This window comes from Varroa destructor, unplaced genomic scaffold, assembly GCF_002443255.2.
Source record: "Varroa destructor unplaced genomic scaffold, Vdes_3.0 BEIS01000001.1, whole genome shotgun sequence".
In the NCBI taxonomy this organism is placed as follows: Eukaryota; Metazoa; Arthropoda; class Arachnida; order Mesostigmata; family Varroidae; genus Varroa; species Varroa destructor.
This window is the reverse complement of record NW_019211454.1, coordinates 17,180,104-17,195,183: the sequence shown is the minus strand read 5'-3', so window position 1 is coordinate 17,195,183 and position 15,080 is coordinate 17,180,104. Positions and strand designations below refer to the sequence as shown.

Sequence of the window (15,080 nt, the reverse complement as noted above, 5' to 3'; positions counted from 1 at the left end):
GTTTTTGGTTCGCCTTAGCTAGAAACAGGAATCATATTAATGTAACAAATGCTTAAAGAGCTGCAATTCGTTTTTTGCAGGAAAAAAGATAAGAACCGTAATGCATATGACATATGACTAGAGCATCGAAAAAAGCTTAAAGATATAAGGAGCCAAATGATAGTCGTATATTTTTTTCGCTTTTCGCCGACAATTTTGACACGATGATCACAAAAAAAAAAAAAGAATAAAATTAATTGAAAGTTAATAGTTGCTTTTTCGAATTCAGGTTTAAATTTAGTTCAAAATTTAACTTCAAGCAATGATAAATCTATCATCCCATCCAGCCTGCCCAGAGTTTTGTAATGGTCGTCATGTTTACGTTACTAAGGTTATTCACAAGGTATTATTTGCTTACGAACCAAATAAAGTGAGACGAAAATCAGGATGAAATTCCTACCATTTACGACGCATGCGCCACAAGCCCAGGGCGAAAAAGTAAATCCGGATACAATGAAAAGCTGTAATAGCCAAAGAATTGACGACTAAGCCAATAAGGTCTGCTTCGAAACATTATATAAAACAAGTTTTCATGCTGAAGATCACTGTACCCGGGACCACGAAGTGTTCTGACCACCTCAGATCGGTAGTCTCCGACATAGCCTGTTTGGAAGCAGAATCTTGCATGCATATCGTCGCATCGCTGAACGCCCAGATACTTTTCCTTGTCCTAGAGTTTTTGGCCACTTTGATCTTTTTACGACTTTTACTTTTGATGACTTGTTGGCTGCGATTAGGCAAAATATACGTCTCGCAACTTTTATTGTACACAAAGCTTTTAAACGGTGCCCCAAAGAGTTCGTGGTTTGATTTCTTTGCATGTTCCAGAGGTCTTGGGGGTTATATTAGACATTGTCCATTGTATATTACAGACTAGGGAAAATCTTTTCGTGTCCCACGATGTTTTGTTAAAAAAAATTAAGTAGGTAGTGACAAACACACGTTCATGCTATCCCTGATATGTCCTGCCCTATCAAAAGAAGAGACGTTGTTCGTTAGCTTTGAAATCCGTTTTTATTGAATGTCTTTCAAACCGGTTTTAATTGTAGCACACTTGGAGCAGTGCGAGGGGAGCGCCGTCAGGACATATACCGTGTGCCAGAGAACTAACGAGAGGTTATCTAAGCAAAGACAGCTCAGTAGGCTAGAGTTGCATTTTAAATAATTAGTATTGTAATACTAGTGAAAACTGTAGGATATATAGAAATAGTAATTTAAGGTATCTTGCGCCGCCTTGATGCCGAAGAACAGGGTTCCTTTGAAAGACTTCGGGGCACCAAACGTTCGTAACATACAAGTTGAGGATAATTACCTATTTGTTCGAAAATGTCCATAGCCGATATCAGTCCCTGAAATTTTATTCTAATATTTTGCAGTTCCGCATTGAATTTAAGTGCAAGGCATTGCAAGATTCACTGTACGCTAACGGCGGCGCACGCCGCCTAAACTTTGCCTGCCTCAAACAGATCATTTGTCAAAGGCACACGTTATCGTGTTTCACCAATAAATTGCCGTCATTTCTTTTCTCAATTAGTGATAATTATCTTCAATCTTCTCGCATCCGATTCAAAACATCATTTGATTAGGCTGTTTGTTCTAATCGTTCGTAAGCATTCGCTTAATCATAAGACACTAGCAAATCACTGTGCTTGATACCACACGCAATCCAGATCATAGTCTGCTTCATCTCCTGGCGTTCTTACTAAATGGAAGCTCTTCATTCTTCGATCACTGTCCTATTGTCTGACACAAAAAATTAAACCAAATAAACCAGCAGCACGATATAACTGTCTGTATAACTTCAAGCCCTTGTACAAGTACAACTATGCACCCTGGTAGTAGAAAGGTGGATGTAAGAACGCTTGGAGCCCAAAGCAAATTTTACTTTTTTGCTTCGGCCAATCACTATTTGGATGAGAAAGCCATCGGTTGACTGGTTCATTCACTACGGGCTGACGTCGAAATGTCTGCCTAGGCTGGCGGCGAGGTTTCTGATTCGTTAAGCGTATTGGTTGCGTGTTGTGTATCACAGTCGGTTGCAAATCTGTTTAATCATCGCCGAGTTCCTTGTTGAAGATGAACTCGCCCAAACCGTTACCAACGCGGATGATGTTGGTCAGGTAGTCGGAAAGCTCTTTGATCGCCTTAACCTGCTCCTCCAGGTAGTGAGTTTCCAGGAAATCACAAAACTGCAATGGAATATGAGAGCTTTAGCTTAAAATCAGTTAGAATTCACACAGAGCTCGTTTTTACGCCTCGTCTTGCCGTGATGCTGATTTCTTCTCGGCAATATTTTACAATGTTATGTCCGGCGATTTTCATCACGGATCCGAAGCTCTGTCGCTTCAGAACCTTCTGCCCGTATAACATGATTCACATTTTGCACTGCGGTTCTCAATATTGACTCATACATTTAATGGCATAATGACACATTTGACGGCAAAAAACCCAGTCGCCAGTGGCTCTAATTAGCTACTGTAGGTAGAACGACCTTGACGCTTTCTCGTCTCAGCAATCAACTTACTTTGAGACTGCGCAAACTTTTCGAACGGTGAAAACTTAGTCAGTATCGTTTAAGTGATCATCAAGTATAGTAAGAATGATTAATAGAGTAAACGGCATCATTATCACACCAGCTGACGTTTTGTGCAACGCAAAAATACGTGAAAAATGTTTACATTGATGCTAATCAATAGCTAAGTATAGGGGCAAAAACTGGCTGATTCATCGTTTCTGTGGGTTAGCTGGGAGCTTTATTTCAATGGCAGGGGAACTAACGCGTTACAAAGAGTCGTACCTTGCCTGCCATGAAAGTAATTGATATTTAAACAACTCGCAATTACCTGAGCGTCGTTGTGGTCACTAGAAATCCTATGGATGTCGAGCAGGCTTTGGTTCACTTTTTTCTCAAGAGCCAGCGCAGCGTCGAACGCCTCCTGAATCGAACCCCATTCATCGCGTTCAGGCTTATCGATGGGTTGTAGAACAATGCGGCCACCTGCGTAGAAGAAGGAATAACGTAAAAAATAACTTGTTATAACCTCAGTTGTAAGCGAATTATCGTATTGACGTTTGGGACATCTGGCTCATAAAATAAGGACACAAAGTCAAAGATATAGAAATTTCAGTGAAAAATATACTGAAGTAAATACGTACGTAAATACTACACCAGAAACCCTCAAAGGTACGTGCTTACCTCGCATGTTCTGGTACTCCATGAGTTTCATGGCGTGCTTGCGCTCCTCATCGGACGCTTTGGCGAAATACTTCTTCACGTTCTTGAACGCAATATCATCACGATCGAAGAAGAACGCCTGTGCATAAACACCAAAGTGTGGAAAACCCCTGTGAAATCCGTGCATGGTCATTTTTTCGATCTATTCTACCAATAATCGCCCCATCAAAATCTCTAAGACGACAATGCCGTTCACGATGAAGTGAGCGAGAATAGAAAATGATCTATTCTAATGATCTGATACATTTTGCACACCTTCAGCTAGTCGATAACGTATGCTAATCTGAGAAAAACGCATATGGCAATACTAAGCCAAAGGTTGATAATGGATTAAAAAACGATCAATCGGATTGAAAAATTATACACAAAAAAATTATCAATCAAGTTTCAAGAGTTTGTACTTGTCAAGACATCATATGTACATGTCAACAACACAACATCCAAATATCCGAGTGAGCATATAGAACCATTCGAGCTTTGCAGGTCTTGCCGAGTTAACAGAACTAATTTAACAGCCTTGCCAAATGTCCTAAAGGTACTCCCAGACGGCAACGAGCGCCACAATATCTATAACAATTTTTCCTGCATCGAGCGCATCAGCACGTGTAGTCAGGCTCGCAAAATCCAGTTTCTTGCAGAGTTCATAATAGAACCCATGCACGGCAAAACGGATAAGGACGTATTTACTTAGTCGATTCATTCTTTCCCACTCGTTGTTCCTCCTCGCTACCGACGCAAAGAAGTTCCCATCGATCTTCACAAGTGTTTGTTCACAACAAAATATGCCTTTTTAAGGTTAGTTTTGAACGCTTCCGTTGCTGGCACTTCGGGGCGACGATGCAGATCCTCGGACTGCAGTGGCGATTAGGCTAGGGGGTACGGGAGGTCCCTTCGGGATCTTCCCAAATGACACATCCTATACACTACGATTAAGCCTATGTTTCTAAGCTGAAAGTAATTGCGAGGAACAATCTGTCCATGCTCGTCCATGCGGTCAACACTGCCTTCCTGCATTTTGTGGTAAGGCGTGCAACTAAACTTCTGCGGACGGATAAGAGCGACCATAAGTACAGAAATCGATTTGCATAGGTAAGAGTCGACTCGGAGGTACAAAGTGCCAGTAGCCTCTGACCCGGTTGCCTTCCTAATCTTCATCGTCTCCGTTTTGCACCGACGGCCAGTTCTAAACGGTTAATTGCCGCAGGAGCCGTGCCAGAGCTTGCTGCACCTAAAACCTGCTCGACCTTTTTTAATCAAAGAGGCAGGCCTTTTAGCAAAATAGAAAATGTGAGAAAACTTAAATTGTTCCCCTGAGCCAGGCCAGTCGTCTTTGTGCCAGCTTAGCCACTCCGTCATCGATGGTTCTGTTCTTTTGTGGAATTGCAGAACAAAGGCCGAATACACTCGCAGGGACGCCCAACTCGGTTAGCGTGAGCGTAGTCTTGTACCTGACGGAAAGGACAAAAACGGAAAACTGTTTCTAAATTGATGACCACTGCGTATAGCGCATTGCGCGACGTAGCCACTGCTCTTCTGAAAATCCTGCACGCCATTTCTGCACAGGGTTCTCTTCGGAACCCATGTTGGTTCGTTGGGATGGCGTATACGCTTTCTAAAGAGCTGTCCAATCTTAGCTAGCAAGCCAGAAAACAGCTGGTAGCAAATGCTTCTCTTTGCTGCTGCTGCCCGTCATGATGACAATATACAGAACAATGAAAAATCAGTGTGCGGTCTCGAACTTGCAGTTCTTTTTCTAAGTAAAATTAATTATAGGAGTTATTATTGTGATACTTCAGTATCGGCGGTGTAAAATGTTTGCATTGTGTCTATTGCCATTACATTGACTATGTCCTTAGAAGGACCAAAAAGATTGTCCGCGATCAGCAGAAATCCTTGTCTAAAACCAATCGTAGCGGACTGAGACTTCCATGGTTCTGTTGAATGTGCTCAATAAAAATCTGCCTACAGGATGTCAACTCTCAACGATGTTGGCAGTTGGGATCCTGTTTTAGCTTTTCTGGCTCGCAAAAAAAATGTGTCTTTTTACTTTGATGAAATTCAATCACGTCCTAAATAACTTTCAATAGGTCCAAAGCTCTATTCACAATTCCAATTGGCCAACCAAAAGTGACACTCACCGCATCGGCCGCTATTAGTGCTTGCAATTTTCATTTTGTTGTTATGAGTGTTATTTACGAATTAATAATCACATAACACCATTATTGATGACGCTCGTAGTAATGGAAACAACGTTCAACTTTGCCGCGGCTTTTTTTTTATCCGCTAACTAGCCAGCCAGCCAGCCAGCCAGCCAGCTAGTCAAATGTTCAGCGTGTCAGAACTATTGAAACAGGCGAATTCTGCGTGGCTTTTCGCTGTTCCACATAGAATAACCGCAAGCGATACTAAGCAAGTAGCAGTTCGGACATGGGGCAATATAGCTGGAGCATGTGCGTAAGTGGCCGGTCAAGTCGAGCTAAACGGTTCGTTCCATAACTAAACAGAACAGAATGGCAATCCTCACCGCCAGGGATCTATTCGCAAACTGTTCAACTGGCAGCGTTGTAGCTTACGGAATCTTGGGCAGCTGATTAAGGACGATCTTTAGCGATACTATGACTATTTGATCGACTAATTACGATCGAACCATTCTTGTCCGGAAGCCATTATAGAAAGCTGAATGTTATATAAGCGAGTTCCGAATGTCATATCCGGTTCTCCTGCCCTAGTCAAGTACTGCTTGAAATGGCCAACTCCCACCAGCACGAAATAAGCCGCGGATTATGACCAACCTTCAACATAGACCATCTTTTCATTAAAGGCCGTATGTTTAGTAGGCAAGCACGCTATCATTGCGCTAGCACTCGACCGGTTGATTAGCGAACGCCCAGTCACAACAACAAAATCGATTTAAATCTTTGTGTACCGATGATGTCACGCTCGTTCGACTGTTTACTTTATCGACCTCGTCCCCAATACAGATGTCGCTGTTGTGGTCATACGTCTGTGTCGAGAGCGTGTCGGTGCAGTTACTAGGTGCTGCTTTCATGAACGGGCTGGCCGAGTTCGACGAAAAAGCCCTATTACATGGATGGACTTAGCTATAAGAATATCATTACCTGGAGCTAAACGCGGGAGATAGACAAGCGATTCATTGCCAGCGACTGCGGCGCCAGTGGCAGCTGCGGCGGCAACGTCAGTTACGTGCCATGCACACGACGCAGTAAAATATGCGCTTTCGGCTAAATAACCCAAGCGTAGAACAATAACATCTATAGGAGCTGTTGCGGCGGGCTGTCGGCGTGAAGAACTCCTTTGGACTAAGGACGTATTTGGTCCTTCTGATGAGTCACCTTGCAGTCGCTTCTCGCTGGCTAGCAACAGACCTTTTGGGTGATCTTATTTTGCCTGTGTGTGTTTTTCATTGACTGACAGAAGTGTATTTGTCTAGGAAAACTTGCCTCACCTAGCTGTGTTACTGCAGGATGCCCGCGAGAAACGTCTAGCTTTGAGATATTTTCACATGTAGTTATATGAATTTCTTCGGAGGTAACTGTACTAGCCGAACACATACGGTTTCTACAGAAAGCTATCTCGTTTGAGCGGATTACGCGTCACCCATAATGAACAGAAACGGTTTGAATCAAATGTCGCACTATACATGTGCTTTTTCCATTTACTTCCGAAGGCGATTAATCACACAGCATGTCTCTTACGGGATCACAGCTCTTACGGCCAGGAGAAGTCTGTACAATTTCTCCTGCTTGTAAGAGTTTAAGCCCACTTTGTTCGTAATGAACCTGTAATAAATATTTATTGAAGAATCGCCTTGACAACTGAAGGGCATCAGGCCAACCGACCTTTCTCTACAGGCGCCTCTTGGTACCTGCAAAGCCTCTAAAATCGCCCTACGCCAACTAGGACTAGTTAGGCTTAATGGGAAAAAGTGCATCAGTCTGTTCGCAAATTGTGTAAATTTTTTCAAGTTACAAACTTCGTAGAATTGAAATATTTATATTAAGTTATATATATATATATGGCTAGAAAGTTGCCGATATTTTCGTGTAGTGTTATTGTAAGTAAATTTAAGAAATTTGCGGGTTCTTACTAATTCTAGACAATAGAGTACAAATTAGTACTTCTTCAAAGCCTCTCTTGTTGTGCCCATGAGTGTTCACAACGTCAAAATTTTCCATATATACACCACATCTTAACCTAGATTTTTATTCAAATGATCACAATCATCAACAATATTGCTATTATTACTAGAAGGGCTCGCGAAATAGCTTAAACACGATATCAACGCTTTTTCTATACAAAACGAAAAGATTACCGGAGTCAAGCTAGGAAAAATCAAACATGTTTTACGGAATCGATGCCCATTTATCCAGCTACCCAGGGTGCCAGTTCAGTAGAAATTCTGTTTGCTAAGACAAAATGTAAGATACCTAAACAAATGTAAGGGGGCAAACGTTAGCGTCAATGCGTGCATCGGAAGTATTTACGTTAAAGCATGACTGAACGCGCGCGGTATAGTATTATTACGACGTTCATACGGTTGCATTTGCGGGAATCGACGACATAGCAAGAGGCTAAAGTATGTAAGTAATATCATGGGTCGGATAAAATCAATAAAATGGGTAATTTCGATCCGTTGATATAAGGTTTCGGCTTTCAGAAACAGTGTTCCACCTAAAACCTAAAAAACAGTTTGTCAAAATAAATTGGAGACGGATCGCTTACAGGTTAGGAACGATGAGGCTGCTTCGATGATGTCATAAAAATAAGCTTAAATCATAATATATGTATCAGCTACTGCTAAACTTTTTATGATACACTATTTTTATATACGTACCATAGACAGATAGGTATAGGATGCAAAGAGTTCCATGTTGATCTGTTTGTTGATCGCATCTTCACAATCAGCATGGAAGTTCTGGCGAGGCCTAGACACGGTCGACATCTTTGAATTTCTCCACGAGATGCTCAAAGCAACTTAAACAACGGCGTTGGGGTACAAAGCTACACTTGTAGTTGGCTTGTAAGCAACGCTACAGTGAGTCAGAGAATTAACTTGTGAACGAGAACGTTCTGCCGAATCTGTCAAAAAGCAAAAAACATACCCAGTCATAAATGAGGTGCGCTTACAAAATATTTACCTATGATGTTTTTGTTTTCATTGGCCCTCTGATTCGAGACGCGTCCGATTTAGCAGACTCGTCTGATTCATTGCAGCACCTCCTACTCACACCGTAGCGAGTCTACTCTCTATCCGAGACAGAAGTCTCTGCTTGCTCGAATAGTGAAACAGATTGAAAAGCACTTGTTGTATTGTTATTATGACATAAATTAGATTTATGGTCGAGTTCTAAGGCACTGCATTGGCTGGCTTGATTTTAAGTACCGTTTAAACAATGGCTCCTGGTGACATCCCGTACGAAAAAAGCGTCAAACGAGTTACCCTAAACTGTGGCGTTTATTTAATACGCATGCCTGTATAGCATAGAATCAACGACTTCATTCAGTGGTTAATATCGGTCAATTGACCAGAGTCAATTTGGGGCGGCGGGGTCGGGGGTGTTTTTAAGAGCCGGTGATGTTGGCAATAATGGCCAAGTTACCCATGGTACTATCCGGACGTGCCTGCACTCACCTATTACATCTGACTATAGAATGCATACAGCCTTTTTTATATAAATAAACCAAAGTTTAGCATGTGGCAGGTGTGCTGGAGAGAAACTAGTGTTTTTCATTTTTACTACCACCTCCACAATCGATTCGTTGAAATATGTACTCATTGATAATTAGAGCCGATATCATCACGCAGTAACCTATCAAACGTATCATTTGTAACGCCTCCATAAACATATGTAGCTCGGCCAAATAGCAAAGTAGTTACCACGACCCATTTAATGAGCCAGTTTCCAAGGCTACTAAATAAGTTGCCAGAGAATATGGAACAGGATCGATAAATGCTATTCACAGCGTGGCAATGATATTTTGATCCAGAGACACGCCCTGATAGTCAGTCGGCAAAAGCCATCTAACCACGGCAAAGGAAACCGCTCAAGACTTCTCGCCCAATCCAGAGGTTTCCGCCACGAACGCCGCTAACTTTATTACTACCGCGTTTTTTTTATCACAGTATATTTGCGTTGTTTCCACACTTGATTTACTTTCTAGATTCATACTTATGAAATTAACTAGAGATTATTCGAAAAATGCCAGTTTCTCTCCTGAAGAATACACATTAGGACATTTTTAAACGTAGACGCCATTCAAATTGTTTGTGGTCGTGATCTAATTCTTGAGAGGCCCACGGAGACTGTATACAACGACGTTTGCTTTTTTACATATATTGAATCGTTCAACTATGCACGATTAGAAGCTCGGCTTAGTTCCTTCTCTAACGCCGCCATTATATATATATGTATATAGTAAAACTTCGTCTTTCTTTCATCACGTATCGGTAACGGACAGGAAACGACGATAGTTCTTACGGCATACAGATATTTCCACTTGGAAACTGAGAATAGACGCTAAAATAACGCATCATATTTATACGTAGTGTTTCATATGTATACGAGCAAACAGTTGAAAGCTTCCATCCTAGCAACAGGTTCCATGTATCCTAAGCGCTAGTATAATTCACAGTCTAAGGCTGTATTCAATTCAGCCCAGTCCGGACAAAATTTTATCTATATGTACAAACACGAAGGCCGCAAGGTCAATTTGAGAACACTTAAACCCACTAAAACATCACATGAGAGCGTGATGAAACATGATCATGTTCCAAACATAGCCGTATTGATAGTTCAAGGAAGCCCTTATGCATAGCTTTGACGAATTAGAAAAAAAATGTATTCGAGAGAAAATCAACAACGCAAAGATACGTATTGCAAAGTATTAAAATGTTCATTATCAACACGATGCCAATTAAGACTGGCGCAAAACAATCGGTAGAGCAATAATACATTTTACGGTAAATCACTGCGATAGATTCTGGGGCTCTGCTGAAAACACCTGTCTACTAAGTACTCTGGAATTGGATGGCACCACTCTCAGGAGCTAAAACAAAGTACCTGAAAAGTGGGCTTGGGTACAGCACTTCAGCTGGGTTCACTACCAGCGCACGCCATGACGCTTGTTTCGGAACGTTTTTTTTTCTACTTGTCTTCCTCTAAATTTCTCGTTGGCTCATGTCTATAAAAGCTGACTTCACCGCCTCGCTTCCACTGAACATTACATGTAATTAGCTATCTGCTCGCACATATCTTAGAATTATCTTAGTTTTCGGCTTCTTGGGATCGTTTGTGGTTACGTCATTCCTTTATTCAAAGGTAAAAACACTCGCGATAGCCCAACAAACTATCGACCTACAGGTTTAACCCATGTATGGGTGAAAACCTTTGAAAAATATGGTAAACGCCAATTCGAAACATCGTTTATAATTTATTTTTTTGCCAAATTCGCAATTGAATTCTCTTTATTCGCTCTACTGTAATCTAGTTCCACAACCGCACAAGCCAGCCCTACGATACAGGAAACGCCTTGATTTATATGGCATAGACATTTAACTTCAAAACTTTTCAGGATTATTTGCTGCTATGTATTGTTTGCGACTGGCTCAAGTCTTATAGTCTCGGATTTAGCAACGTTCCTCACTTCTAGGCCCATTTATAGATAAATTCTTTATAGGGGTGTGCGGCTTCTCCACCTTGAGTCCCGCAAAAACAGATTACATGCCGTTTGCTTCGCCGACAACCTCATCCTTCATCATCAAAGACAGATCCACAAAGTCGATCCAACGATAAGCCTAGCTATGCCACACTTGGCCTTTTTGTAAACATTCCTAAATAGAATGTCGCTTTTTTCGACGCTCTTCAATGCTCCATTAACGCCTCAACCCTGATGCTACAGTCTTTCAATCAAGCTCATGCTTAACGTATCTCGGCCTGTCGTTTGGACAAACATTTCGTCATTAAAATATGCCAAAAAAGCAATGCTATCAAAGAGGAGGAGGAGGAGGAGGAGGAGGGGGGTCTTCTCTAACACACTTTTGTGCCTCTATAGATCGCATTTGAAACCGATAATTATGTACGCCACTGTGGTTTGGGACAAAGCATTCAAATATGGTATTAATGATTCAGTTGGACTAATTCACCTATCAGGATCCGCTGGCACATCGACCCTTCTTAATGGGTTTGACATCTTACACTCGGTTACATACGCTCCGAGTCCACTATCTGATACTCAAGTTAACGGTCGCGTCCATCACTTCTTCCAGCTTTGCACAGATTTTCCTAAAAATAGCTATAAAACACCACTACCTGAACCAGTTAAGCGTAAAAGCACGACAAAGCCATTTACATTGGATATAGTTAGCATCTATGGACAAGCAGTATCGTAAATATCCTATAGAGCACCGCTTCAAAAATTGTCTGCGGAATTGGCGCTGGCAGAATGAATGAATGACTAAGCAATAGAGAGACTAAACTTGAAGAACAAATAATTAGAACATGTCTATTCCACTGATGTCGTCTAAAGAAGCGCACAAATCTGTGAGTGAAACAATGGTCGTTAGCATAGCATAGAAGGAACTCACCAGCCCGTTCAAGCACTGTTGACCCAAGGCTAACTCAGGCGAATACAGAAACGTCTGCGATTGAGCCTGCTTTTAAATAGCGCGGCAACGCTCGCGTCCTCTTCTCTCCTACTTCTACTCCACGATCGTTCGGTGTCGTCGATTACCCTTGCCCAACAGCGACGTCAAGAAGGCGTTGGAACGAGCCTGTACTGGATACGCGGCAGCGGCTGTGCTGCGATCCCCGGCGCGAATATTGATCGTTACACTCAGTGACAGCTGAATCTGAGGACAGATTAACGATGAGAAGGACGGCTTCCGCATCGATGGGGAAGAAGTAGCAAGTCTCTCTCGTACCGCTAACACCGGTGCCTACTGCTTTCAAACTATGTATACTACGTTAAACAAGGGAAAAAAAACAAAATTAGATTTCGAGGAAATGTATAAGGTATAGGGTGACACACACACAAAGCGACCCGTTAAAAGTGATACTGTTATCAATGAAATCTCAGCTGCCGCAAAATGTACGGAATGGTATTGTCGGGAGTTAGAACGCCGCAATCGAGATGTCATCTAATGCGCATTGCTTTGAGCGTGCTGCCATAATAGCGTACGGCCATCGCTGGTTAGAGCTCAAGCGTCGCCAAACGGTACGATGCCACATGATGAGTCTATTGAAGACACCCTAGATAAATCCAGCAAAATCCATCCTTGTTCTATTTGAACTGATCCTCCAAATACCTACTAGGTGATCTCGAGAACCTAATCATACCCGCAGGTGGTAAGAAAAGTTTCCAAGGTTAGACAAGCTTGCTAGAATATCTGTTAGAAAACAAGAGTGGCTACTCTTGCGCACTTTAGTAGCTTTGCAAGGTTGAGCTAGTATCTGCGAGTACTGAAATGATCGTCTACGGAGTTATTTCAGTACGATTTAGGATAAGGTCAGATGAATCGCTTGACATTAGGGAGAACTGGGGTTCAAGATCTGGCTGAAGATATCTACAGATGAAAACAAAATTCGTGAAAAATAAGAAAAGTTTTCATCTGTTTCTTCACGAAGCTAGACATTACATTACTGGCTTCGTCTGACAGATCCCGACTGGTTGTCTGGCAGAGTTGTGTGTTGAAAGTAAATTTGTGTTCGTTCAATCAGTGCCAATAGAGAGCAGCAATATTATACTAAAACAAGCAATAAAAGGCAAAGCTATCTATAACTGTTACATTTACATAGGCACACAGCGTTTTCCGAGGAACCTCTTTCTTATAGCGGCACTGACCTTTAGCAGTTTACGATCTAATGTTAGTGAATTAAAACTTATCTCCTGCGTACGAATATATGACGGCTTGAACATTTTCAATGCTACTTTGTCTACTGAGAACTGTGACGAAATAAAAGAACGGTGACAGTTAGTCTTTCGAAATACATAGATAGGTGCCGCTTCGCAACAATTACGTACGTAGCTGCAATTATCCCCTGACCCCCCCCCCCCCCCCTAACTTACGTTAATGAAATGCATTGTGTAGAAATTTTGAAGTTTACTAGTAAAGCACTAGATTTAGAAAATTGCTTTAGACTTAAACGATCTCTCACGTTACCCGCATTGCTTGATAAAATCAATACGCGTTCAGAATCTAACACTTAGAATCAACATGTGGCATGTTGTCCTGATGGGAAACGACCGTCTAGGCCATCAAGGCAGTTTTTTCTTGCCAGCTACAAAGACACGCAGTTTCAACCTTAAAGCAGCTCGGCCTATCGAATATTGTTGTGCTCGAATCAAATCTCCCTGCTCATAAACTCGTTTGCAGTTCTTCTACCGTTGATAACTGGGTTCGCAATTGGCCTGATTTTGATCAATCTTGAAGGATTCACATACGCAGTTGTAACGAAAACACTTTGCCATCGTCAGTGCGTGGCAGTGCGCACGCTTAGCGACTGTACGTCCTACCTTTCTCCAAGGTCTCCCGCGTACATCATTTAATTGCCAAGGCGTTGACCTATTTCGAAGGTTCATGTAAATTTTTCAGCTCAATAAGGCCGCCACTACAAACCGGACGATAGGCAAACGAATCGACTATTCATTTCCGGTTTTTTCTCCGCGGTGACCCCGTGTAAGGGAAGGGACAAATTTGCCAGGACGTGCAATCGAGCTCGCTATAGATATATTTCTAACCACATCGAATTCTGTGCTAGTTATAATATTTGCCCAGCTATTAGATAGTCTTCAGGATTACGATTAGAAAAAAAAAAGCGGTTGTTTCTGCATGTTTACAATCATTGTGTTACAGAGAATCATTGATTGTATGGATATTTCTGTATGTATTTACCCTAGAGACACCTCTGTGCACGTACGCTTCGCTTATACCTACCTCTGTACAGTTGTCACAGTGCGGAGGGTGGCTTTTGGAAGATCTATAGTTGTCTTTAGGGATAAACGATATGGCGGTGCTGTCGTTGGAGTTTGCTGTCACAGTCAGAAAATTGCTACTGGCGAACCTCTTATGCCTCGATGCTGTTACCCGTATGCTTGTTGCCAGTGAGTGCGTCGTACTAGGAGAGAACGCCGTAGATCCGATGCCAGTGAATGTTAGTACCGCCGAGAGGCGCGAGGACCCGCTAGCGCGAAGAAGCCCATCTGAGAGGGCCCGATTGGTAGGAGGACCCTGAAGGGTGAGGGCTCTGATACAGCGCGATCATATGGGCATCATGAGTTTTGTTATAATAAATAGCTCGAAAGCGATAAGACTTGATTTGTTTGTTGACGGTTGAAACGAAAGAAAGAAATTGGACGGCACACGTTTGGCCTGGTTGGCTAAATCTAGAATATTTTATGATGGAGACATCAACTTCACGTGTCTGAGATTTTGCTTTAATACTGTAGTAAAAATTGCTTCAGTGAAAGTGAAAAACCACGTGAGGTTTGTTTCGGAGGAGAAGCGATTCACGAGGCAGGGATTGCTTGGTTGAAGATCGGACTGTTCGAAGTTCTTGAGTCAACCTTTCTACTAACCTAATTAGTTACACGTATATCATTCTTGCAGCTATTGAATTTTATTAGACATGTCCTAATGCTAAGACTTCAGAACATAATAAAAAGGGGAAATAGAAAAGGGGTATTACGCTCAGTCATAAATGAGGACCACAGTCAAGTCCGCCGCTACTGGAAAAAAATTTGCATTTTCCTATTATTTCAGTCGATATGATGGGGATAATATTTATTT

General features: G+C 42.0%; 1 protein-coding gene across 1 annotated transcript; it reads right to left on the bottom strand.

Moving 5' to 3' along the window:
- Positions 1 to 1,027: 1,027 nt before the first annotated feature.
- On the bottom strand, positions 1,028 to 12,040 carry LOC111242833 (soma ferritin-like). Its single transcript, XM_022787705.2, has 5 exons — positions 11,880 to 12,040; positions 8,130 to 8,374; positions 3,236 to 3,353; positions 2,883 to 3,037; positions 1,028 to 2,228 (listed from the first exon to the last, which is right to left on the bottom strand). The coding sequence occupies exons 2-5, from the start codon at positions 8,235 to 8,237 to the stop codon at positions 2,088 to 2,090; spliced, it is 522 nt and encodes a 173-aa protein (XP_022643440.1). The 5' UTR covers positions 8,238 to 8,374; positions 11,880 to 12,040; the 3' UTR covers positions 1,028 to 2,087.
- Between the last annotated feature and the right edge of the window lie 3,040 nt (positions 12,041 to 15,080).

Bases quoted from the DNA above. Each gene is read 5' to 3' on its own strand.
- LOC111242833 (XM_022787705.2), bottom strand. From the start codon at position 8,237: ATGTCGACCGTGTCTAGGCCTCGCCAGAACTTCCATGCTGATTGTGAA. The intron at 3,354-8,129 runs GTACGTATATAA...GTTTATGCACAG, and splicing joins CCTATACCTATCTGTCTATG to GCGTTCTTCTTCGATCGTGA. The intron at 3,038-3,235 runs GTAAGCACGTAC...TCTTCTACGCAG, and splicing joins GGAGTACCAGAACATGCGAG to GTGGCCGCATTGTTCTACAA.